A 25,067-nucleotide genomic window follows, 5' to 3' on the forward strand; every position below is an offset into this window, starting at 1 on the left:
GCGGTGCATTCTGGTATATTGAGACAAGGAGAGCTCTCCTTCAAGGAGTGAATGGGCGCTAGCTCAAAAAAACAACTTTCGCATAAACTATCTTTTTACAAATTACAAATCTCACTATTTTCCGAGATGCAAGTTGACTCATTTATCTGTAACACCAAATAGCAACCGCGTGACGCAGCATGACAACGTGAACGCTTTTTGTGGACATTGCTGTGTGGGGCCTTATAAGGTCCTCCATTGATTGCCTAAAGGGATTCCTATCTCTTCCTTTCTCTAATATCGCTGCACATACTCCAGTCGGGTCGCCATATTGGGCTGCACCGTTCAACTTGTGATTTCATTAAGTTCTGGCTAGTGAGCTTCTGCATAGTGTACCGTGGATTTATTACATTATATTTATTTAAATTTATTTCAATGGCGTTTCAGTGTCAAAGGGACTGTTACATGCAAGAGGTATGAGGGAGAGAGAGTAACATTTGTCTACCTTGTGCTTTTTTTAAAGAGCAGGTACAATCGGGAGCTTGCTACTGTTAGCTGGTTACAGCTAGCTAGTTAACGTTCCTACAGTAACATGTAATCTCTTTGTGTGTGTAGCCTACTTTAGTTAGATAACGTTAGTAGTTGACAGGCAGAGTGAAATATTGTTTACACTATATATAGTCTTCCAATGCCATGATGAAATGTCAGTCAAAAAGCACGTTAGTCACACAATAATGGGGGACCGCTGCCGGTTTACGGGCTCCTAACCAACTCTGCAATTTGTTTTTTTCGCATTGTTTGTGACTCATTTTGTACGTAATGTGGCTGTTACCATCTCTTATGACTGAAAAGAGCCTCTGGACATCATAACATCAATTACTCACCACGAACTGGACAAATATTTTTTTTCTTTAATGAGTCAGGAAGGATATACTGATTTGTCTAGACAAGGCCCAAATCCCCATCATCAGCTTGAAGAAAAGGTGGGGAAGAGTGCGGGGTGCCTTGTAAAAATGCCTCCAACAAGTAGATAAACCACCACTACCCTCGTATTATTGGCCAACATACAATCATTGGAAAACAAACTGTACGACCTACGATTTGACTGACCTACCAACGGACATTAATAACTGTATTATAAACTGGGTGGTTTGAGCCCTGATTGCTCATTGGCTGACAGCCGTGGCATATTAGACCATATACCAAGGGTATGACAACATGTATTTTTACTCCTCTAATTACGTTGGTAACCAGTTTATAATAGCAATAGGGCACCTCTGGGGTTAGTGATATATGACCAATATACCACTGCTAAGGGCTGTGTCCAGCACTCCACGTTGTGTCGTGCTTAAGAACATCCCTTTGCCGTGGTATATTGGCCATATACCACCCCCTCGGGCCTTACTGCTTAAATACCTTATGTTTCACCAACACTTGGCTAAACGACGACATGGAGAATATAGAGCTGGCTTGTTTCTCTTGTGTTTCGGCAGGACCGAGCAGCTACTTCTGGTAAGACGAGGGGAGTGGTGTGTGTCTATTTGTCAATAACTGCTGGTGCGTGATGTCCAATATTAAAGAAGTCTCGAGGTTTTGCTCGCCTGAGGTAGAATACCTCATGATAAGCTGTAGATCACACTATCTACCAAGAGAGTTCTCATCTACTCAGGCTCCCGAGTGGCGCAGTGGTCTAAGGCAGCGCCAGAGGTGGCACTACAGACCCAGGTTCAATTCAAGGCTGTATCATAACCGGCCGTGATTGGAAGTCCCATAGGGTGGCGCACAAGACCTTTTAAACAGGTCAACATTCACAAAGCCGCGGGGCCAGACGAATTACCAGGACATAGACCCACTCCAATTCGCACACCGCCCCAACAGAGCCACAGATGGCGCAATCTCAATTGCGCTCCACACTGCCCTTCAGCGTTCAACACCATGGTTCCCACCAAGTTTATCACTAAGCTAAGGACCCTGGGACTAAACCCCCCCCTGCATCCTGATCCTGGACTTCCTGACGGGCCGCCCCCAGGTGGTAAGGGTAGGCAACAACACATCTGCAACGCTGATCCTCAACACTGGGGCCCCTCAGGGGTGCGTGCTTAGTCCCCTCCTGGACTCCTTGTTCACCCACAGCTGTGTGGCCAAGCACGACTCCAACTTCATTAAGTTTGCTGATGACACAACAGTCGTAGGCCTGATCATCGATAATGATGAGACAGCCTATAGGGAGGTGGTCAGAGACCTGGCAGTGTGGTGCCAGGACAACAACCTCTCAATGTGAGCAAGACAAAGGAGCTCATCGTGGAATACAGGAAAAGGAGGGCCGAACAGGCCCCCATTAACTTCGACAGGACTGAAGTGGAGCGGGTTGAGAGTTCCAAGTTCCTTGGTGTCAACATCGCCAACGAACTATCATGGTCCAAACACACCAAGACAGTTGTGAAGAGGGCACGACAACACCTTTTCCCCCTTCAGTCACCCAAGTCATAGACTGTTCTCTCTGCTACCGCATGGCAAGTGGTGCCGGAGCGCAAAGTCTAGGAACAAAAGGCTCCTTAACAGCTTCTGCCCCCAAGCCATAAGACTGCTAAACAACTGAAGGGTCACCCGGACTATTTACAGTGACCCCCCCCCCCCTTTGTTTTTACACTGCCGCTACTTGCTGTTTATCATCTATGCATAGTCACTTTACAAATTACCTCGACTAACCTGTACCCCGCACATTCACTCGGTACCGGTGACCCCTGTATATAGCTTCGTTATTGTTATGTAAATATATTGTTACTTGTTTTGTTTTTTACTTTAGTTTATTTAGTAAACATTTTCTTAACCAACAATGCAGTTCAAGAAATAGAGTTAAGGGCCTGTTAGTAAGCGTTTCACTGTAAGGCTGTTGTTTTTGGCGCGTGTGACTGATTTTGATTTGAAATCAAGCTAGCTAACAGCTAGCTAGCTGGCATAGACCAGATTTAACTGACGTGTCTGTTTGTTTATGATCCTAACGCACATTTTTCTGCTTCATGAAATTTAAAGTAGTCCTGTTTTCAAGCCCGAACAGCCGCTGTTTCTTTCATTGCTCTCTTTTGATGTATGAAATAGCTACTTCCAAAGATACTGAATTAAACCAAGATATCTGTGCTACCAAATATACTGGTAACAAGCTCATTCTGTCTGTGCTACTACCAGCTGTTGTTCAAGCTAAATGTGTTTCCAAATGCCAGAGTCACTGACTGGGTACATTTTTCCTTGGCATAAATGAGGTGTTTTCAACTGACTGTCATCATAGTGTTGCAAATTGTCTTTCTCTCTGCAGTTTGTCACCTCAGTGGTGGCTTGCTCACCTGGTGAAATGAAACAAGAAATCAATGGCAAGAAAGAAACCGTTAAAGGCTTCAATGTCAAGCTCCAAGACACCATATTGTTTCCTGAGGGAGGTGGTCAGGTAAGTACAGGAAAGTCCAAATGTTCACTGAACTACCCCTCTTTCTGGTGAGATAAGGATGGGGTGTTGTGGTGTGCTGTAAGTGGTAGGACACAGGCTTACAACTAGTATCTTCGATCACTAGCCAGATGACCACGGGCTGATTGGAGATGTGCCGGTGCTGCGGGTGACGAGGCAGGGAGCTGAGGCTGTGCACTTTGTGAGTTCAGCTCTAGAGGTGGGCCAGGAGGTGCAGCTGAAGGTGGACTGGGAGCGGAGGTTTGACCACATGCAGCAACACTCAGGTAAGAGCACAGACAGGATTTACCATATGTGCAGTGCAAAACTGTACAATTCAGCTTCTCGGAAACAATGACATGTATTTATGCAGTACGATTAAGCGGTGCGTTCAGTATAGTCTACTTGAAGGTACAGTTGCATAAATCCTGACTTGTTTTTACTTGGTCCTTAGGGCAACATCTAATAACAGCTATTGCAGAATCCATGTTTGGGTACAAGACCACATCCTGGTAAACATGCATTGATTTCAGTGCCTGCACTTGTAGGCACTTGCTACATAATTTCATTTTTAACATGACCATTAATTGAAGTTAGCATTTTTGCATCAATCTTTCTCTTGAATTGGCATGTTCCAGGGAGTTGGGGCGTCAGCGCAGCACCATAGAGCTGGACACTCCCTCAATGAAGCCTGCCCAGATGGAGGCCCTCGAGGCAGCAGTCAATGAGAAGATACGTGCTCATGTTCCCGTCGCTGTTCAGGTCCTCTCCTTAGATGACCCTGCATTGGAACAGGTGGGCATCATTCATATTGAGAAAACACAAAAAAATGCACCAGAGAAAAGGTTGTCAGTATAATATAATACAGGCAGCTATGTCACTATGCACAATTTCTCTATATTTCACGTCGCTTTTGGGACTATACGTTTCTATCTGACATTTTGGTAAAAAATTGTTATTGCGTAGTTGCTCTATAGGTGGTCCTTTACATGTGAGGTACACTATATATAAAAAAGTATGTGGACACCCCTTCAAATGAGTGGATTCTTCTATTTCAGCCACAACCGTTGTTGACGTGTAAAAATAGAGCACACAGTCATACAATTTCCATAGACAAAAATTGGCAGTAGACTGGCCTTATTGAAGAGCTCAGTGACTTTCAGTGTGGCACCGTCATAGGATTCCACCTTTCTAACAAGTCAGTTCCTCAAATTTCTGCCCTGCTAAAGCTGGCCCCTTAGTTTCCCTTAGGGAAATCTTAACACTACAGCATACAATGACATTCTAAACAATTATGTGCTTCCAACTTTGTGGCACAGTTTGGGAAAGGTGGAATCCTAATGGCAATGCCCCCGTGCACAAAGCGAGGTCCATACAGAAATAGTTTGTCAAGATTGGTGTGGAAGAACTTGACTGGCCTGCACAGAGCCCTGACCTCAACCCCATTGAACACCTTTGGGATGAATTGGAATGCCGACTGCGATCCAGGCCTAATCGCCCAACATCACTACCCGACCTCACGAATGCTTTTGTGGCTTACTGGAAGCAATGTTTCAACATCTGGTGGAGAGCCTTCCCAGAAGAGTGGAGGCTGTTACTGCAGCAAAGGGGGACCAACTCAATATTAATGCTCATGATTTTGGAATGAGATGTTCGAGCAGGCGTCTACATACATTTGGTCATGTAGTGTATGTCAGATTTTTTTTTTTTGGGGGGGGGATTACGATGAAAAAAACATCAAGGTTCTATCTGCGCAAACACCTTTTAACTTGGTGCTATGAGGTTCTATCTGTTCCAATCACACAATGCTGGGTTGTCAATCAAAATAATGTATGTAAGGTGATATACTTATTGAATCATGAAAGACCAAGACATCATAAAACAGTTCTGAGATCTGGGACTTGAAAAATACTTATTTCAAAACTATACAGTGCATTCGGAAAGTATTCAGACCCCTTGACTTTTTCCACATTTTGTTACGTTACAGCCTTATTCTAAAATGGATTAAATCGTTTTTTCCCCCTCTTCAATCTACCCACAATACCCCATAATGACAAAGTGAAAACAGGTTTTTAGAAATGTTTGCAAATGTATTAAAAAGAAAAAACAGATACCTTATTTATATAAGTATTCAGACCCTTTGCTAGGAGACTCTAAATTCAGCTCCGGTGCATCCTGTTTTCATTGAACATCCTTGATGTTTCTACAACTTGGATTCCACCTGTGGTAAATGTAATTGATTGGACATGATTTGGAAAGGCACACACCTGTCTGTATAAGGGCCCACAGTTGACAGTGCATATCAAACAAGAGGGAAAGAAATCCTAGACCACCTTTATTCCACACACAGAGATGCATACAAAGCTCTCCCCTGACCTCCATTTGGCAAACTGACCATAATCCTATCCTTCTGATCCCTGCTTACAAGTAAAAACTGAAGCAGGAAGTACCAGTGACGCGCTCAATACGGAAGCAGTCAGATTACGTGGATGCTACACTACAGGATCGTTTTGCTGGCACAGACTGGAATATTTTCTGTGATTCATCCAATAGCATTGAGGAGTACACCACCTCAGTCATCGGCTTCATCAATAAGTGTATCGACGACGTCGTCCCCACAGTGACCGTACATACATATCCCAACTACAAGCCATGGATTACAGGCAAGATCCGCATCGAGCTAATGGCTAGAGCTGCCACTTTCAAGGAGCGGGAGACTAATCCGGACGCTTATAAGAAATCCTGCTATGCCCTCAGACCCACCATCAAACAACCAAAGCGTCAATACAGGATTAATATTGAATCATACTACACCGGCTCTGACACTCGTCGAATGTGACAGGGTTTGAAAACGATTACGGACTACAAAGGGAAACCCAGCCGCGAGCTGCCCAGTGACGCGAGCCTACCAGATGAGCTAAATGCCTTTTATGCTCTCTTTGAGGCAAGCAACACTGAATCATGCATGAGAGCACCAGCTGTTCTGGATGTCTGTGTGATAATGCTCTCAGCAGCCGATGTGAACAAAACCTTTTACAAAAAAAACCTCTGGGTAGGCGGGACGCTTGCGTCCCACATGGTCAATAGCCAGGGAAAATGCAGAGCGCCAAATTCAAATAAATTTCTATAAAAATCTAACTTTCATTAAATTACACATGCAAGATAGCAAATTAAAGCTACACTCGTGAATCCAGCCAACATGTCAGATTTCAAAAAGTATTTTCGGCAAAATAGCATCTTATGCTTATCTGATGATAGCACAACTGTAAACAATGAGAGAGTAGCATATTTCAACTCTGCAGGCGCGACACAAAACGCAGAAATAAAATATAAATCATGCCTTACCTTTGACTAGCTTCTTTTGTTGGCACTCCTATATGTCCCATAAACATCACAAATGGTCCTTTTGTTCGATTAATTCCATCGATATATATCCAAAATGTCAATTTATTTAGCGTGTTTGATCCAGAAAAACACCGCTTCCAACTTACGCAACGTCGCTACAAAATATCTCAAAAGTTACTTGTAAACTTTGCCAAAACATTTCAAACTACTTTTGTAATACAACTTTTTGTATTTCTAAACGTATATAATCGATCAAATTGAAGACGGGATGATCTGTGTTCAATACAGGAGCAAAACACACTGACCCTACTTTTCTGGTTACGCGCCTCTATCAAAAGGTACACATGAAGTGACTCTCGTTCTGAGCTATGGTACTTCTTCATTACACAAAGGAAAAACCTCAACCAACTCAACCAAAAAAATGGCCAAAGACTCCAGTCATCCAAGTCCTAGACTGTTCTCTCTGCTACCGCACGGCAAGTGGTACCGGAGCACCAAGTCTCGGACCAAAAGGCTCCTCAACAGCTTCTACCCCCAAGCCATAAGGCTGATGAAATATTAATCAAATCACCACTGGACAACTTGCATTAACCCCCCTTTTGTCCACTTCTGCTACTCGTTGTTGATAATCTATGCGTAGTTACTTCACCCCTACCTACATGTACAAATTACCTTAACTAACCTGTACCCCCGCTCACTGACTCTGTTCCGGTACCTCCTGTATATAGTCTCGTTATTGTTATTATTTCACAATAAGCATTTCACGATAAGGTTGTTGTATTCGGCACCTGTGATAAATAAAGTTTGATTTGATATCAGCAAAAACCAAGCAATGAGGTTGAAGGAATTGTCCGTGGAGCGTCAATACAGGATTGTGTTGCCACAGATCTGTGGAAGGGTACCAAAAAATTTTTGCAGCATTGAAGGTCTGCAAGAATAGTGGCCTCCATCATTCTTAAATGGAAGAGGTTTGGAATCACCAAGACTCTTCCTGGAGTTGGCCACCCGGCCAAACTGAGTAATCGGGGGAGAATGAGCTTGGTTAGTGAGGTGATCAAGAACCCGGTGGTCACTCTGACAGAGCTCCAGAGTTCCTCTGTGGAGATGGGAGAACCTTCCAGAAGGACAACCATCTCTGCAGCACTCCACCAATCAGGCCTTTTATGGTAGGGTTGCCAGACGGAAGCCACTCTTCAGTAAAAGGCACATAACAGCCCGCTTGGAGTTTGCCAAAAGGCACCTAAAGGACTCTGACCATGAGAAACAAGATTCTCTGGTCTGAAACAAAGATTGAACTCTTGGGCCAGAATGCCAAGCGTCACGTCTGGAGGAAATCTGGCACCATCCCTACACTGAAGTGTGGTGGCAGCATCATGCTGGGGGGATGTTTTTCAGAGGCAGGGACTGGGAGACTAGTCAGGTGTGAGGGAAAGATGAACGGAGCAAAGTACAGCGAGATCCTTAATGAAAACCTGCTCCAGAGCGCTCAGGACCTCAGACTGGGGCGAAGGTTCACCTTCACCTTTTTTCCCACCACTTTTTGGGAAGAAGCTCTATGGTAAAAACAAAAACAAAATTCTTGTTCTATGTCAATATGAAAACCTCCATGGAAGGGGTATTTCACAAAATGTACAAACTTACCACATTTTATTGATAACTAGCAAGTATAGTTTACTTTTTGTGTCAGAGACCAGAAAATTATATATGTTTACTCATCCCGAGCTAAGCTTTAGCAATGTTGCAAGTTATCCGTTGGACATAGTGTATTTGTCATTTTCGGTAACTATCGCTTCAACAAATGTGTGATGAACATGAATTAATATTTTTGATGCTTTTAGAAAGACAGAAAGGTATTCATATTATTTAATCATTAAATGTCTAGTTTTTATTGAAATAATTTAAACATTCTGTGACCTTATGGTTGAACCCAGATTGACATTTGAGAGCCATAACGTTCTATCTGCGATTGCAACCCCCTAAAAATGTTTTTAGGATTTTTATACTCTTTTGGTATTTTTTTTTTTTTAAGGTAACGATGGTTTATGAAAGAATTCACTACAAAACAGTTCTGGGATGTGAAAACTTCGATGCTCAATATCTCAGAACTATGCTTTGCGCAGATAGAACCTTATTGTCCCAAGGTTTCCAGTCTTGCCAAAGCTGTGTTGACTTCCCTTGTGACGTATTAACCCATGAGCTGTGTGGAATGACTACTGTATATTTTAACTCGTCGTGTTGTATATCTACTAGGTGAGGAGTCGCGGTCTCCCGGATGACGCAGCGGGGCCTATCCGGATCATTGACATCGAGGGCATTGACGTCAACATGTGCTGTGGGACCCACGTGTCCAACCTCAGTCACTTACAGGTGGAACCTCCAGACCATACACAACTCTCAAACACTGTCACCTTTACATTATGGGGTTATGTTTATGTCCTAACCACACCGCCTCCCCTCCTACTTTGCTGATGGGTTTACTATGTAGCTCACCTCTTGTATTTTTAATGTGGCTTAATATGGCTTTATGGATGTAACGCTCCTCTCACTTTTGACAGATTTGAATCTGTGTTTTAGGTCATAAAACTCCTGGGGACTGAGAAAGGAAAGAAGAACAAAACTAATCTGTTATTTCTAGTGGGAAACCGGGTCCTGAAGTATGCTGAGAAAAGCTACAGCACAGAACGCTCACTGGTATCCCTCCTCAAGTGAGTTCTGTGAGGCAAAGCTGAATGTGGCAAGAACCTAATGTGCTATAAATTATATATAGTGATTTAAAAATGCAATAGATGTTAAGAAATAAAGTCTCTAACACTTGATTGGACTGTGTTTGACAGAACGGGCCCAGATGATCATGTTGATACAGTGGACAAGATCCAGAAGACTGTTAAGGGTCTACAGAAAGTGAGCTATTGAAAACCTTCTGTTGCTCTGAAATCCCCCTATTCTGCCTTCAATTTAATCATTAAACAAACTCTGTTTTCATTTGACAGAGTAACCTGGGCCTACTGAGAGACGTGGCTGTTCTAATAGCCCAGAACTTCAAGTCCAACCCAGAGAGGGGCAACTTCTTTACCTTACACAAGTGAGGGTCTCTCCATATAGAGTGCGGCAGGTAGCCTAGCAGTTAGAGCATTGGGCCAGTAACCGAAAGTTCGCTGGTTCGAATTCCCGAGCCAGCAATGTGAAAAATCTGTCGATGTGCAAGGCACTTGACACTCATTTGCTTCAGGGTCGCTGTGCTTCTATGGCTGACTGCAATAACAACACATTTCACTGCACCTATCCAGTGTATGTAACAATAAAAACATCTTATTTTTCTTTACTTCTATTTTTTGATGGACAGATGATATGACTTGGCTGATAGTCTGTCATTGACAATTTTCATCAGTTTATTAAAATATTCAAGATCCTTTTTTCTCTGTTTAGGAAGGAGGGTGACAACGAGTTCATGAGCATCATAGCCAATGAAATTGGCACTGAGGTAAGATTATTACTCTTTATGTTCCGTGTCTAATATGCTTTAGTGAAATGCATCTAAGGTTTACTGTAAGTAGTGTTGTACCATGATTCATGTACCATGTACCATGAAATTAAGAGTAGTTGTGTTATGAATACCTAAAATACCATTATCCCTCTTTTTTATTTATTTTTTTGTCTCGTAGGAGACGTTGGTTTTCCTGACTGTTGGAGAGGAGAAAGGACCAGGGCTGTTCTTGCTGGCAGGACCCAGTGGGAAAGTGTCTGAACTGGGACCACGGTAAGAACTGATTGGGCTCGGCATTAGGAAATCCATTTGATTGGCTCCTGTTCAGGAGCTTGGATGTTTTGAGTTTCGACTTGATGTAAAGTGGTCTCTTATTCTGCAGAATAAACTAAATAGTCAATATTTCAGACTCAAACAAAGACTTTGTCTGAAATGTTTAACAACTTCGTGCTGTGTCTGTATTTCAGAGTGCTGGAGATGCTCCAGGGCAAAGGGGCTGGGAAGAACGGGCGCTTCCAGGGCAAAGTAAACAGCATGGCACGCCGAGGGGAGGTGGAGACCCTAATACAGGAACACTGCAAGAACGAGCAGTAATGGATGACTGGAAACTCAAGCACATGATGACCACAACTACATACAGACAACAAAGGTGACCCACTGCAGTTCTCGACCAGCTTTCCTAGTAGGTTGACATTTATTCCGCTAGATAGGCCAGCTGCATAGTCAAAATAGGCTATATTGTAAAATTAATAAAAACAAAAATGAGCTTTTTTGGTCTTAATTTAAGGTTCGGGTTAGCGGTGTGGTTAGGTTTAAAATCAGATTTGATGACTTTGTGGCTGTGCCTGGTAGTAACCACTCCAGAACACTCCAGAACTATGCAAAATACATCACAATGAATTCCAACATGTGCTTTGCTAAGTAATGATACTTCCGACCTCGGTGTACAGTCTAAATCAAGGAACTGTGTACATGGAGTGTACAAAACATTAAGAACACCTTCCTAATCAGTTGCACCCCCCCCCCCCCCCCCCCTTTGCTCTCAGACTAGCCTCTACAAGGTGTTGAAAGCGTTCCACAGAGATGCCTGCCCATGTTGACTCCAATGCTTCCCACAGTTGTCAAGTTGTCTGGATGTCCTTTGGGTGGTGGATGCACACAGGAAACTGTTGCTTGTGGAAAAACCCAGCAGCATTGCAGTTCGTGACCCACTGAAGAGGCTCTGCATTGGGACCTACTACCATATCCCGTTCAAAGGCACTTACATTTTGTCCTGTCAATTCATCCTCTGAATGGCACACGTACACAATCCATGTCTCAAGGCTTAAAAATACTTCTTAAACATGTCTCCTGCTCTTCATCTACACTGACTGAAGTGGATTTAACAGGAGAAATCAAAAAGGCCGTGCTTCTAGCTCTAGGGCAACTTTGCAGTATTTTGTTTTTATGTGACAAGTAAAATTTTATTCGAATCACCTGGTCAGTCTGTCATGGGAAGAACATGTGTTCCTAATGTTTTGTACACTCGGTGTACATTGTTACTATATCGTATAAATGAATGAAAACAAAAATTGGCTAAATGGTCTTAATTTAAGGCAAGGGTTAGGCATTAAGGTTAAAATAAAATGTTATGGCTTTGGCTGTGCCAGCTAGTGACCACTGCAGAGCTGCATCCACGACAAGTTTAATTTCAGTAAAAGTCAACCTGTGCTTTGCTAAGTAACGATAATTCTGACCTCAGAGATGACCACAGTGTACAGTCTAAATCAAGGAGCTGTAAATATTATGAATAAGAATACTAGATATATATTCATGAATACAAGTTATGGAAAATGTAAAAAATTAACATGTTGGACTAAGGAAGCACACCCATGTAATTCATGATTAACATTGCTTTAATTTTGAATGTTTGAAGTTATCCTTTGAAATTGTATTTGTTCTGTGCTTATCAGTCTTTTTTAAATTATTTTGTATATCTCACCTTCAGTAAATCAAAGGAAAGTATATACATTTGGACAGTCATTTTCATTTGGTCTGCAGTTGCATAACCAAAAGAAGGACCGACCTTGTCAATTAACTTGCCAGTCAAATATTGATGGTTCGGCCAAGGCTGTCAGTTCTACGTATTTGCAGGGAGTGATGGCTGTGTGACGTGTGAACCTGTGTAATCAGTGAGCGTGAGACCAAAGTCCAGGGTTCCATATACAGATGTAGGCTCTTCATTTGATCACCCTGTTGCAGGAATGCAAACTTAGTGTATTTGAGCTTTACAAAGGCTTCTAAACCTTGTAATTTACACTTTGAAATGTCAGAATTGATTTGCCCTAACAAAAAAAAATGTATCAACCCCTAGAAACGTATTTCACATTTCCTGTTGACAACTGGTTTGGCTCATATTGTTAGCTACTGATTTTGGGGTTTGAAAACCATGTCATGATTGTGCAGCAGGTAGCCTAGTGGTTAGTGTTGGGCCAGTAACCGAAAGGTTGCTAGATCGAATCCCCGAGCTGACAAGGTAAAAATATGTTATTCTGCGCCTGAATAAGGCAGTTAACCCACTCTTCGTAGGTAATTTAAACCACGGCTGCATTTTCAAAGTTTATGTGGACTTGCTTATGGTTTATCAGTACTTTGTGTCATTAATGATAGGAAACAAACCATGTAGAATGTGTCTGAACTGAGACCTAACAGTATAGTAGTGTTAGATAAATAGCACATGGTAAGGGATGTATTTGAAAGGTTTTTATTATAAATATCTGACAATTTCCAAAAATATTTAACAGGAAAAACACAGTTACAAAACAAATATGAACGTTGTTATATATTACTTTCTTAGAACACACTGTAAAGCAGGCCACTAAAGTTTTGGGCTCATGTTCTCCTGGACTTTAGGTTGCTTTATCTTTTTTTCAAAATGAGGTTTAGTCAAAGCAACTGCAAGGAAACATTCACTTTCTGGGCTCCTGAGTTCACACTGAACTACTTCTAAATTAGATTTTTTTTATATCCAATTAAATCAGTGTCTTAATTGCCTCTTGAGTAATACGCTGGGTAGTTCTTTCGTTTCAGTGTCCACACTATGCGTATATAGGAAAATAAGACATTTACAGTGACTGACTGGATGTATGGTAGACAAAGACCACAATAGATTGTTCATCTCTTTGGCTATTTGGGAAGAAGGTCAATATGGAATGATTAAGGATTGAAGCACCAGTGAACACTGTTCAACTCTGGAGTGAGCTCCATATACATAAGTCTATGTGCGTCAGCCGCCAACGACCTCACAGATGCTTCTTGCTCTGTATGCTGCTCAATGCTCCTGACATGCAGTAGGGGATGATGCTCACGGTTGCCAGGGGGACAGTGGCGCTCTTACAGAAAGACAGAAGGTAGAAGAGGGCGGCGGTGTGCGTGGGGGGCTTGAAGGAGTCAAAGAGGTGCAGCAGGAGCAGCGAGGTAACGATACATCCCACCCTGAAGGGGGTGCTGCTGTTCTTCTTGCTCTCGGTGTAGAGGGGCGAGTGCACGCCCAGGCCCAGGCCAAACAGGGTGCCCATGTTGCGCAGGAGGCTGGCGAAGGGAGTGGAGTCCATGTGGACCCATTCAGCCCTCACACACCACTTCTGGGCTTTCTCCAGGGTCCACAGCAGGTCCACGCCCAGAGCCTTCAGCAGCACGTAGAAGCCAACAGCGAAGGAGAGCAGGAAAACGGTGGTGTAGAAGTACTTCTTCAGACTGGCTCCGTAGATCCACTGGGTTCTGTTGAAGGCCTCGGCCACAACAATACCTGGAAATCAAATAGACGTCATATTAGCATTGTGTAGTTGAACAATCTGCACATTTTGTGCCATAGTTATGAGGGTTGTTATAAGGGCTTCATACTGACCTGTGATGACTCCACAGACAACTTGGTGGGGGAAGTGGGCAGCAATGAAGACTCTGGAGAGACAGACACACACCTGGACTGCCCAGAAGAATGCCCACAAAGTGCCCCGCAGATACCTGCCCAGACAAGGGGGAGAGGGCGAGGAATCGTCAGCAAATACGTCATAGGCGTTTTGAAATCTGTCTGGCTGCTACAATAGTGTACAAGAAACCTCGACTACAACTAAACGTGTGTGACACTACAGGTGACACGGCTTCTACCACTGCACATGCAATCAGTTTAAATAGACTGTTGCTTTCTTTGATCAATTTCCCATATCAATTTGGCAACGGTTTCACAACAAAACAACTCGAATGCACTCTGGCACATCCCCTTCCCTTCGACAACTAAAGTTAGTTTTCATGGTAAATCATCAGCTACGGTGCCGCACAGAGAACATTGATAAGCACTGAACTAAAAATGGTAAACAAGGATAAGATAATTGAGGACAAGAGAAGGAGGAGTTGAATGCTCTGGAACTTACATGCCCTTGGTGGAAGCTCTCGTCTTCTTCTTGGTCAGCATGATGGCTAGGATGGAGGTGACCAGTGTGTAGTAGATGCTTGCGGCTCCCATAGCGTGGCCAGAGGGACTGCCTACCAGAGAAAGGCATAGTTCAGTCCATGATCATAGCACTAGTAAAATGAAAACCCAACAATACTGTAGAGGATTCTAAAACATGAATATTATCAACATCATGAAAATGATAAAGCTTTGGCTATATTCACTGAATCGCAGCATATACATTTCATATCATAAGGCACTATGGGAAAAATAAATGGAAGTAAAGTGATGCTTCTTACCTGGGCCAGTCTCACAGGTCATGGGGTATTGTTCAATGTGAGGTGCAGTGGTATTGCTGTAGTAAGGTGTTTCATGAACCCACCAATACGGCCTCTCGCCAAACAGAATCCTGGAAGGAAAGCACAAGCCACTTAGACTAATGCAGGGAATTTAATTATCACATTTTATTTTATTAAATTGACAGGGACAGTGCACACACACAGACATTCACGCCTACATTTCAATGTGTCCAGATGTAGCCGAAGGGACACATTTGATCAAGTTCTAAATTGGTATCCCAGTAAGCATTTATTTGAAGGGTACCTATATAAAAAAAAATTTTAACCTTTATTTAACCAGGCAAGTCAGTTAAGAACAAATTCTTATTTTCAATGACGGCCTGGGAACAGTGGGTTAACTGCTTGTTCAGGGGCAGAACGACAGATTTGTACCTTGTCAGCTCAGGGGTTTGAACTCGCAACCTTCCGGTTATTAGTCCAACACTCTAACCACTAGGCTACCCTGCCGCCCCATAATGACTTCATAACACACTCAAACCGTACATAACAGCAGTACATAAGCTCAGCTGGACTCACCACTTGAAGACCAGGTTGAGCCAGTCTCCGATCACTGCCACCCAGATGAGTTTGATACCCACCGACTCCCGCAGGTGGAACCAGAGGGGGAAGAAGATGAAGAAGGTGTTCCTGAGGTCAGCAGCCCAGGACACCCACAGGAACAAACCCTGTGCATCCTTATAGTTGGTCTGGAGGTAATTAGTGGTGCTCACCCCATAGCCCTGAAAGGCATCCGTGACTGCCTCCATTTTCCAACTGTCCCTAGTGAACTGTCCGTCTAGGAAGCCAACGCGAGATGTGTTGCAGAAGGAGAGCACTGTAGCTATGTAAGAGTCTGCTGGTTGTTTTTATACCAGAGGGACCCACCACCCAAAGGCATGCACAACCTGATCTTTGAACCTTGCACATGTGTAATAAAACACAACAGGACAGGGGAGTTTGTGAGGGTTGTACAGTACTAACAGGAGAGACCATACAAACAAGTACAAAGGAGGGGTAAAAACAAAAGTCAATCAGTGTCTCTGTGTCGCTCACCCTGAAACAGCATGGAGACAAAAAAGCGACATTTATGATTGACCAGTGGAATTCACAATAAAACCTAACAAATAGCCTACACAATAGTTTGTGGCAAAACAAGCCAACCAAGGGGATGTGTGGACAACGGCATTGATTTTGCTTTTCTCTATTGAAATGCAAAATCCAGTGTTTTTCTTGTAATAGAGTAAGTTGTCATTGTAAGACCATGAAATGGATAAGATAGAAACTAAAAGAGTCACGTGTACTAACTTACTAAGCCCCCTTTTTGGCCAGTTTCAAAAAAACACATTTAAAAAACAAGAAATGTAAAAAATGTCATATTATGAAAGGCTGGAAGAGATCGAGACCAGCACACTGTCGAAAAAAGGAATAAATCCAAAACTGAGGCTTGAACGCAAAACAAAAGACGTTTATTTTATATTATGAAAGGCTAAATAAATGTTGACGATATGCAAAATCCTCCCATTCCTCAATGACCTGCAGATAATCTGCCAGTTACACAATGAATTTCTGATGATTTTGTGAAAATTGTGGTCAGTGTCCTGTGGCTAGCCCACCTGTCAGTTACATAAGGGAGTCAATCATTAAAAAGTGTGGGACTTACTCCAGAGATGCTGAAAAGATAACTGACCAATAAAACTAGGTCCTGGATATGGTACTTACCGTGCTGTAAACAAGTCTGATTAGACAACCCCCAAGCCAGGACTCATCTTAGGCTGTAGCTTATTGGAAAGAAATAGTAAATTAACTTATCATTACAGCAGGTCATAAGGTCAGTGCATTTTTGATTGATTTCGTGCCATTCGTTTCACATGATAACGATGGATGTGGTTGAAGTGGTAATGACATGAAAAGGTCAATCAATAGGTCAATCAATTTTCATTGGCCTGCTTAACGTGTTCTTGCTACGATCTTTGCCAAGAGACGTACAGTCCTGGAGTTGAAAAACATTCATCCACTATCACACAGACATCCTGTTTCAGGGGCTAGCTTATCACTCCAGAGCAGAGAACTTCTGTTTGCCGGTTTGGGAAACAGGAGCTCCATGTTCGGTTGTAGGCTAAAGGTCAGGGAGCCTGTCTACAACGTTCACTTGAAGGCAAACAAATGCCCTAACCTTGAATAAAGTCTGATGGGAACAGACAGTCCTGGAGCTCCAGAGGAGCTCTACCAGCTTTGGTGCACCGTCCCTGGGTTGCTGATCTGGATCCACACTGCAGTCATGGATCTTTTCCACAGCTGAGGGTGGAGGTGGCCATCCATCTACCTAGTATGGGCATTATGAGGGATGGTTTAGCCTCTACAGTGGCAGACCTGCATACCACATTCTTCTGTTTCATCCCAAGCTGGTTCTATCTGCACAGGGACGTGGGGGTCAAGCTCATCTGGGTGGCTGCCATCGGGGACTGGCTCAACCTGGTCCTGAAGTGGTAAGGAACGGGTTAAATCAGGTTTCTGTCATTTTGTAGGTCATGGATTTTTACTACAAATTTGGAATAAATACACATGAACGAGAACTTGCGTTGTCTTGAAGATAAATCGTATAAAATACAAATTTTTCATAAAAATACACTTTTTAGAGTTGGCATTGTCATTATATAATCATTACAAAGTTGTAACATTTCAAGGAGTTGAATGGTGTCCTCTCTCTATGACAGGGTTCTATTTGGAGAGAGACACTATTTGTGGGTCCATGATACCCACTTCTATGGGACAGACACAGCCCCTGCTTAAAACAATTCCACATCACCTGTGAAACTGGACCAGGTCGGCAATGCCATAGATAGACCGATGTGTGCCAGAGTATAGTAATGCGTATCACTCAACATACCTCAAGAATATAGTAGTATTGGGAAGTGGAAGCATTATTGTCTTAGTACTGTATGTAATAAATGAATGAAACAACCTTTGCACTTTAGTATTGATTGCCATTCAGCAGGGTAAATACATAGAGAATAATCTTATCTGGAAAAGGAATTCAGTTGGAAGTGTACAGTGAATTCCAGTGGAGGCAGGTGACTTGGAAAATTGAGGAGGATGGGAGACCCACGTAGATGTCAAAGTGTGTTTCAAAAATCGTCAAGAGTAATAATTTTCACCTAAAGCATTTAATAAAGACATTTATAGTACAATATATGGAATGGGAACGAGAGGGCTACTTACAGAGTGTTTGGAAGGGATCACAGCAGTGATTGAATGAGGGTATGAGGCATGAGTTGAGGTGTTCGGAGGCTTGACTTCAGTGCAGGACAGGACTTGTCTGGGAAGACAAAAAACAATAACACAACACACTACACAGTAAGACCAAAGAAGAATGAGTTAGTCCAAGCAAGGAGTAAAATCATTGATGTGTAATAATGTGATTGTGTATGTGATTGACTCTAAATACAGAAATTAGAGAAAATTGATAGGGGTACTCACTGTGCTTGAAGAGGAAACATTCAATGTGCCAGTGGATGAGCCACTGGCTTCAGTTCATGTCGGGAGAGAGTTGACAATGGTAGTAGAGTAGACTGGTCATCACCTCTTAATCAGGGAACAGGAGGGGACTTAGCTCGAAATACAAAAAGCAGATACATTCCATTACAGCTGTGCCATCAAAGGTTTGAACAAGTTTCTCCCTGAAGTTAAACACAGAGTTCACATCTTGCCCACTTGACACATCAATGTAGCCCAAGAAACATTCCTGAATAACGCCCTGATCATCCACATACCTGACCATAACTGACAACTGCAAGCAGACTGGTGGCACCATAGGTCCCAGAGCGAGGGGAAATTGTTACACCCTGGGGCCTGGAGTTTTTCCTTATCTGTTAACCTAACCAGGAAAACTCTTGACCCTATAAGGTATGACAGTGATTAATCAGTTGTAAAAAGATTTTAAATGGGCTATGATGAGACCAGTTTTTCCTAATCAAGTCACATGGTGTAAAAAAATTTAATAAAAAACTCCTGGCCCTGAGGTCGATGAAAACTTTGTTAAACTGCAGCAACTTTAAACTTGTTCATATTCATTATATTTAGACTAGATTAGGAAGGGGATTTCCTCTACCTAGACACAGACAACAACTGATAGACAACAGAACTCACAGGGTTGAGCTTTATGAATGTTTGCATCATACAGTTCTATGCAACTGTAGGCCTTCTAAAAAAATAACTCACATCTGTCATCACTATTGATTGATTAATTCCAGTTAATCATTTTGGATTGAAAACGTATTGACAGCCTCGTCAACCCAGTTTTGAATATAAACTACATTTGATCACATTCACATTTTCTCCTGACACACAAATGGACCATAAATACATAACGTTACCAATTAGTTTACCCTGACCAAGTGGACAGCACACATAGGCTGTATGCATATGCTCTTATTAGTAGCCTACAGTTGATTAGACTGAACAATGGTCTAGTTTTCATCCCATACAGCATGTCAGATCTCTAACGTTAAGGTGTAGCCTAGGCTGATGCAACATTTATATCATGCGTTTTTTGCTTGTGTCTGTCAGGAGCGAGTATGTATTTTCATCTTTGCTTAATAATAAAAGCCGGAGGAAAGTGGAATGCCTACTTGAGCGCACGCGGGGGGAAAAATGCGCTGCGTCAACCTCTTTCTTTAATCTAACTGTTAATGGATGATGTAATGAAACTATCAAATCATTGGGAATTGATTTCGACATCCCAGAAAAGACAGTAGAAAGTTCGATATGTTCAGCAAGTAACGAATTGTTACTGGGGGATTATTACATTTACAACTAGATAGAAAGTATGGAAAAACTATCATGGATCTATATATTTGCAAATAACTCCCCTTTTTTTCTGGGCTTCAAATAGATTTTGACAAACAAATCAGTACAACAACAAAAAATTGTGCGGCACTCCATTGAATCTCAAAATCCTCCAAGCCCAAAAGGGGGTAGGTACGGTCTGGGCTTGTTTTGGAGCAGGGCCTTGTGTCTTGTTCATCTCCAGGTTCTTGCAGGTGGGGCTGTGGATGCTGCTGTGTACAGTGGAGCTGCTGGTGTGCATGTCCAGTGTCTACATGGCTTTCCACTTTCCCCACCACGTCATCAGTGGGGTCATCACGGGTCAGAGAACCAGGACTCTAGATGTCTAGATTTCAAGATGAAGACACTTCACACGCTAACCTGAATGCTACTGCACTGGCGTGGTTATTTTCTTTTCATGTTGTCATCCTTTCCAGGAACTCTGGTGAAATGTGCAACCAGGCCTAGCATGTAGTGTAGTGTAAAAGTTATTGTATCTTATTTCAATGATCTTGTAGCTTGATGACAAACTCCCTGGTCTCTATCCATGGCAGGTATCATGGTGGCTGAGTTCTTCTCCAGAGTGCAGTGGATCTGCAGAGCCAGTCTGAAGAAGTACTTCAGCCTTGTCTCAGGATGGTAAGTTGGTGGTTGAAGATATCCCTCTAGTGGTGTGGGGGCTGTGCTTTGGCAAAGTGGGTGGGGTTATATCCTTCCTGTTTGGCCCTGTCCGGGGGTGTCCTCGGATGGGGCCACAGTGTCTCCTGACCCCTCCTGTCTCAGCCTCCAGTATTTATGCTGCAGTAGTTTATGTGTCGGGGGCTAGGGTCAGTTTGTTATATCTGGAGTACTTCTCCTGTCCTATTCGGTGTCCTGTGTGAATCTAAGTGTGCATTCTCTAATTCTCTCCTTCCCTCTTTCTTTCTCTCTCTCGGAGGACCTGAGCCCTAGGACCATGCCCCAGGACTACCTGACATGATGACTCCTTGCTGTCCCCAGTCCACCTGGCCGTGCTGCTGCTCCAGTTTCAACTGACCTGAGCTCTAGGACCATGCCCCAGGACTACCTGACATGATGACTCCTTGCTGTCCCCAGTCCACCTGACCGTGCTGCTGCTCCAGTTTCAACTGTTCTGCCTTATTATTATTCGACCATGCTGGTCATTTATGAACATTTGAACATCTTGGCCATGTTCTGTTATAATCTCCACCCGGCACAGCCAGAAGAGGACTGGCCACCCCACATAGCCTGGTTCCTCTCTAGGTTTCTTCCTAGGTTTTGGCCTTTCTAGGGAGTTTTTCCTAGCCACCGTGCTTCTACACCTGCATTGCTTGCTGTTTGGGGTTTTAGGCTGGGTTTCTGTACAGCACTTTGAGATATCAGCTGATGTACGAAGGGCTATATACAGTGCCTTGCGAAAGTATTCGGCCCCCTTGAACTTTGCGACCTTTTGCCACATTTAAGGCTTCAAACATAAAGATATAAAACTGTATTTTTTTGTGAAGAATCAACAACAAGTGGGACACAATCATGAAGTGGAACAACATTTATTGGATATTTCAAACTTTTTTAACAAATCAAAAACTGAAAAATTGGGCGTGCAAAATTATTCAGCCCCTTTACTTTCAGTGCAGCAAACTCTCTCCAGAAGTTCAGTGAGGATCTCTGAGTGATCCAATGTTGACCTAAATGACTAATGATGATAAATACAATCCACCTGTGTGTAATCAAGTCTCCGTATAAATGCACCTGCACTGTGATAGTCTCAGAGGTCCGTTAAAAGCGCAGAGAGCATCATGAAGAACAAGGAACACACCAGGCAGGTCCGAGATACTGTTGTGAAGAAGTTTAAAGCCGGATTTGGATACAAAAAGATTTCCCAAGCTTTAAACATACCAAGGAGCACTGTGCAAGCAATAATATTGAAATGGAAGGAGTATCAGACCACTGCAAATCTACCAAGACCTGGCCGTCCCTCTAAACTTTCAGCTCATACAAGGAGAAGACTGATCAGAGATGCAGCCAAGAGGCCCATGATCACTCTGGATGAACTGCAGAAATCTACAGCTGAGGTGGGAGACTCTGTCCATAGGACAACAATCAGTCGTATATTGCACAAATCTGGCCTTTATGGAAGAGTGGCAAGAAGAAAGCCATTTCTTAAAGATATCCATAAAAAGTGTCGTTTAAAGTTTGACACAGGCCACCTGGGAGACACACCAAACATGTGGAAGAAGGTGCTCTGGTCAGATGAAACCAAAATGTAACTTTTTGGCAACAATGCAAAACGTTATGTTTGGCGTAAAAGCAACACAGCTCATCACACTGAACACACCATCCCCACTGTCAAACATGGTGGTGGCAACATCATGGTTTGGGCCTGCTTTTCTTCAGCAGGGACAGGGAAGATGGTTAAAATTGATGGGAAGATGGATGGAGCCAAATACAGGACCATTCTGGAAGAAAACCTGATGGAGTCTGCAAAAGACCTGAGACTGGGACAGAGATTTGTCTTCCAACAAGACAATGATCCAAAACATAAAGCAAAATCTACAATGGAATGGTTCAAAAATAAACATATCCAGGTGTTAGAATGGCCAAGTCAAAGTCCATACCTGAATCCAATCGAGAATCTGTGGAAAGAACTGAAAACTGCTGTTCACAAATGCTCTCCATCCAACCTCACTGAGCTCGAGCTGTTTTGCAAGGAGGAATGGGAAAATATTTCAGTCTCTCGATGTGCAAAACTGATAGAGACATACCCCAAGCGACTTACAGCTGTAATCGCAGCAAAAGGTGGCGCTACAAAGTATTAACTTAAGGGGGCTGAATAGTTTTGCACGCCCAATTTTTCAGTTTTTGATTTGTTAAAAAAGTTTGAAATATCCAATAAATGTCGTTCCACTTCATGATTGTGTCCCACTTGTTGTTGATTCTTCACAAAAAAATACAGTTTTATATCTTTATGTTTGAAGCCTGAAATGTGGCAAAAGGTCGCAAAGTTCAAGGGGGCCGAATACTTTCGCAAGGCACTGTAAATACATTTGATTTGATTTGATTCTACACCCCCGTTTTCCTGCTCTCCTTCGCTATGGATTTCTACGTGCTGCTGAAGGCTCTGGGCGTGGACCTGCTGTGGACCCTGGAGAAAGCCCAGAAGTGCTGTGTGAGGGCTGAATGGGTCCACATGGACTCCACTCCCTTCGCCAGCCTCCTGCGAAACATGGGCACCCTGTTTGGCCTGGGCCTGGGCGTGCACTCGCTCCTCTACACCGAGAGCAAGAAGAACAGCAGCCCGCCCTTCAGGGTGGGATGTATCACTTTCTCCTTATTGCTGCTACAGATCTTGGATGGCTTGATGTTCCCCTCCAGGAACCAGGCAACGTTCTACGTGTTGTCCGTCAGTAAGTGTGCTGCTGCCCTATTCATCCCCACAGCTCTGGTTCCCGGAGGACTCTCCTGGATCTTCCCAGGTTAAAGTGGGGTGGCTAAGCTGAAATTGTCATAACAATCGTTCACTTTGTGATAAAAGTGCTGAGGTAGAAAAATGTATACTGAAGTAATTTCAGTTGCTTTGGCAACACTATTGTACAAACCAAGGACTATGGTGGAAGTTGAGTGTAGTTGTCACCTGGAGGTGTGTAAATCTGTTGGACTATCAGAAACTGTTTTGATTTGACAAATGAATTGGCTTGCTAATAAGCTCATGAGCAGCGAGTGGGAATGGGTATGGGAAGCAAGAACACCTCAAGAGCTTGGGAATATAAGGTTCTATCTGCAAAAAAAATATTCTGAGATAATTGGCTTTAAAGTTTTGAACCCTCATTGGTTTGAATGGTGTCAGCTATTTTTTTATCTTGTATTCTTTTGAACTTAACAACATGAATTGGGGGTATTTGGAGTACTATATATGTAGAGAACATTGAACAGAACAAGGGTATGTCAATAACAAAATGTTAACAAAAATGCAGATAGAAGCTCTAGACCTGTTTCTTCAAATAGATTGCTCTGTTTGTTCCTAATTAAATGTAAATGTTACATACAGTATATGCCATCCTGTGTATAGCAACATATTTCTGGGGAGACAAGTGAGACAAGTGTGATTCAGTAGAAACGTTTGGAGGACATTGAGCAGCTGAATCTTCTGTTACAGTAAGCAATGCTAGAAGACTAGGCTATCTTCAGCTTTGTGAAAAAGTCTTCCACTGTCTCAGAGCATTCATACTGGAGTTTCTCTATTTCTTTGTGGTGGTTATGTCTCCTGGGTTCAACTTGATGTTAGTGAATGACACTGTGCTGGTGTGGCTCCTTCGATGACAACAAGAGGACAAAGGGTGATTATCAGGCCCTGGACTCTGGACCCTGAGCGGTGAGGATCAAGACTGGTTGTACTATAATGTACAATAAGTGTTTGCATTTTATTTACTAGATGATGTTGTGAACAAGGTTGCCTTGATTAATGAGCAAAAGCCCTTTTGCTTGGTGTACACAAAGATCTTTTTTTTTACTTTGAGTTAGTTTTTCAGAGAAACTGACCCAAAATGCCAATACTGATTAATGAATTATTACTAGGGACATTAAACATTTACTACTAGACGACCGACCCTCAGCTCAATACATAGCAACCCTCTTTACCTCATGCCCACTGACGTTGGGAGTTTTGGGCATGGAGGCTCAACGAGCAGCACTTTTTGTGTACAGAACGATGACCATGTGTATCTGTGCGTTAGTGATACATACCAAGTATACTGCTTCAATCAAACATACCAGCAATAATCAATAAATACTTGACTGTACATTGTCACATGTCAACACTACTGTACAATAGTCTACTTAACTTGACCCTGATATTAAGTCAGTGACAATCCATCCTATCATTGCCAAGTATTGTGACGGACATGCATATTTCCTATGGTGACTTAATATTGTACATCCATCCAACCTCGTGTTGTTTCCCTCTTTCAGCTCTTATCTTCAAGTGCATCGTGGGTTTTCTTCCTATGCTCACCTCGATTTGCAAATCTCCCAGTAAATTACCATAATTTTCAGAAATGTTGGTAATCTATTAAAAATACTTTGGTAATGTATACTAGAATAACATAACACATAAGATATACGTGTTCTTGTCCTTATAGTGGATAAAACATATGGTTGAAGAGAAAATGGCTTAATCAATGAAAAAAAGCATCTAATGAGCAATGACATAATTAGCAATTAACCCTGCAACTC

The 25,067-nt window shown here is 42.7% G+C and overlaps 2 protein-coding genes and 1 pseudogene across 4 annotated transcripts; 2 read left to right on the top strand and 1 right to left on the bottom strand.

Annotated features, from left to right (window-relative positions):
- Positions 1 to 2: 2 nt before the first annotated feature.
- On the top strand, positions 3 to 11,818 carry aarsd1 (alanyl-tRNA synthetase domain containing 1). 2 transcript variants are annotated; one of them, XM_036946360.2, is made up of 13 exons: positions 3 to 453; positions 3,293 to 3,421; positions 3,546 to 3,705; positions 3,873 to 3,930; positions 4,057 to 4,213; positions 9,014 to 9,130; positions 9,338 to 9,468; positions 9,598 to 9,664; positions 9,754 to 9,845; positions 10,190 to 10,244; positions 10,426 to 10,520; positions 10,715 to 10,896; positions 11,294 to 11,818. In XM_036946360.2, the coding sequence occupies exons 1-12, from the start codon at positions 415 to 417 to the stop codon at positions 10,839 to 10,841; spliced, it is 1,227 nt and encodes a 408-aa protein (XP_036802255.2). In that variant the 5' UTR covers positions 3 to 414; the 3' UTR covers positions 10,842 to 10,896; positions 11,294 to 11,818. The 2 variants fall into 2 exon arrangements, with proteins under 2 accessions (XP_036802255.2, XP_036802256.2); XM_036946361.2 differs by having other exon boundaries at positions 6 to 453; positions 10,715 to 10,929.
- Positions 11,819 to 12,974: 1,156 nt separating this feature from the next.
- LOC110491474 (glucose-6-phosphatase catalytic subunit 1) lies at positions 12,975 to 17,085 on the bottom strand. The gene is made up of 5 exons (XM_021564950.3): positions 15,552 to 17,085; positions 14,976 to 15,085; positions 14,657 to 14,768; positions 14,134 to 14,249; positions 12,975 to 14,034 (listed from the first exon to the last, which is right to left on the bottom strand). The coding sequence occupies exons 1-5, from the start codon at positions 15,779 to 15,781 to the stop codon at positions 13,529 to 13,531; spliced, it is 1,074 nt and encodes a 357-aa protein (XP_021420625.1). The 5' UTR covers positions 15,782 to 17,085; the 3' UTR covers positions 12,975 to 13,528.
- LOC149976562 (glucose-6-phosphatase catalytic subunit 1 pseudogene) lies at positions 17,072 to 24,658 on the top strand (annotated as a pseudogene). The gene is made up of 3 exons (XR_016487155.1): positions 17,072 to 17,500; positions 20,393 to 20,477; positions 20,776 to 24,658. The product of XR_016487155.1 is annotated as a glucose-6-phosphatase catalytic subunit 1 pseudogene (transcript).
- The last annotated feature ends 409 nt before the right edge of the window (positions 24,659 to 25,067 follow it).

The sequence above is a fragment of the Oncorhynchus mykiss genome, chromosome 16 (assembly GCF_057628025.1).
Source record: "Oncorhynchus mykiss isolate SJ-2025 chromosome 16, ASM5762802v1, whole genome shotgun sequence".
In the NCBI taxonomy this organism is placed as follows: Eukaryota; Metazoa; Chordata; class Actinopteri; order Salmoniformes; family Salmonidae; genus Oncorhynchus; species Oncorhynchus mykiss.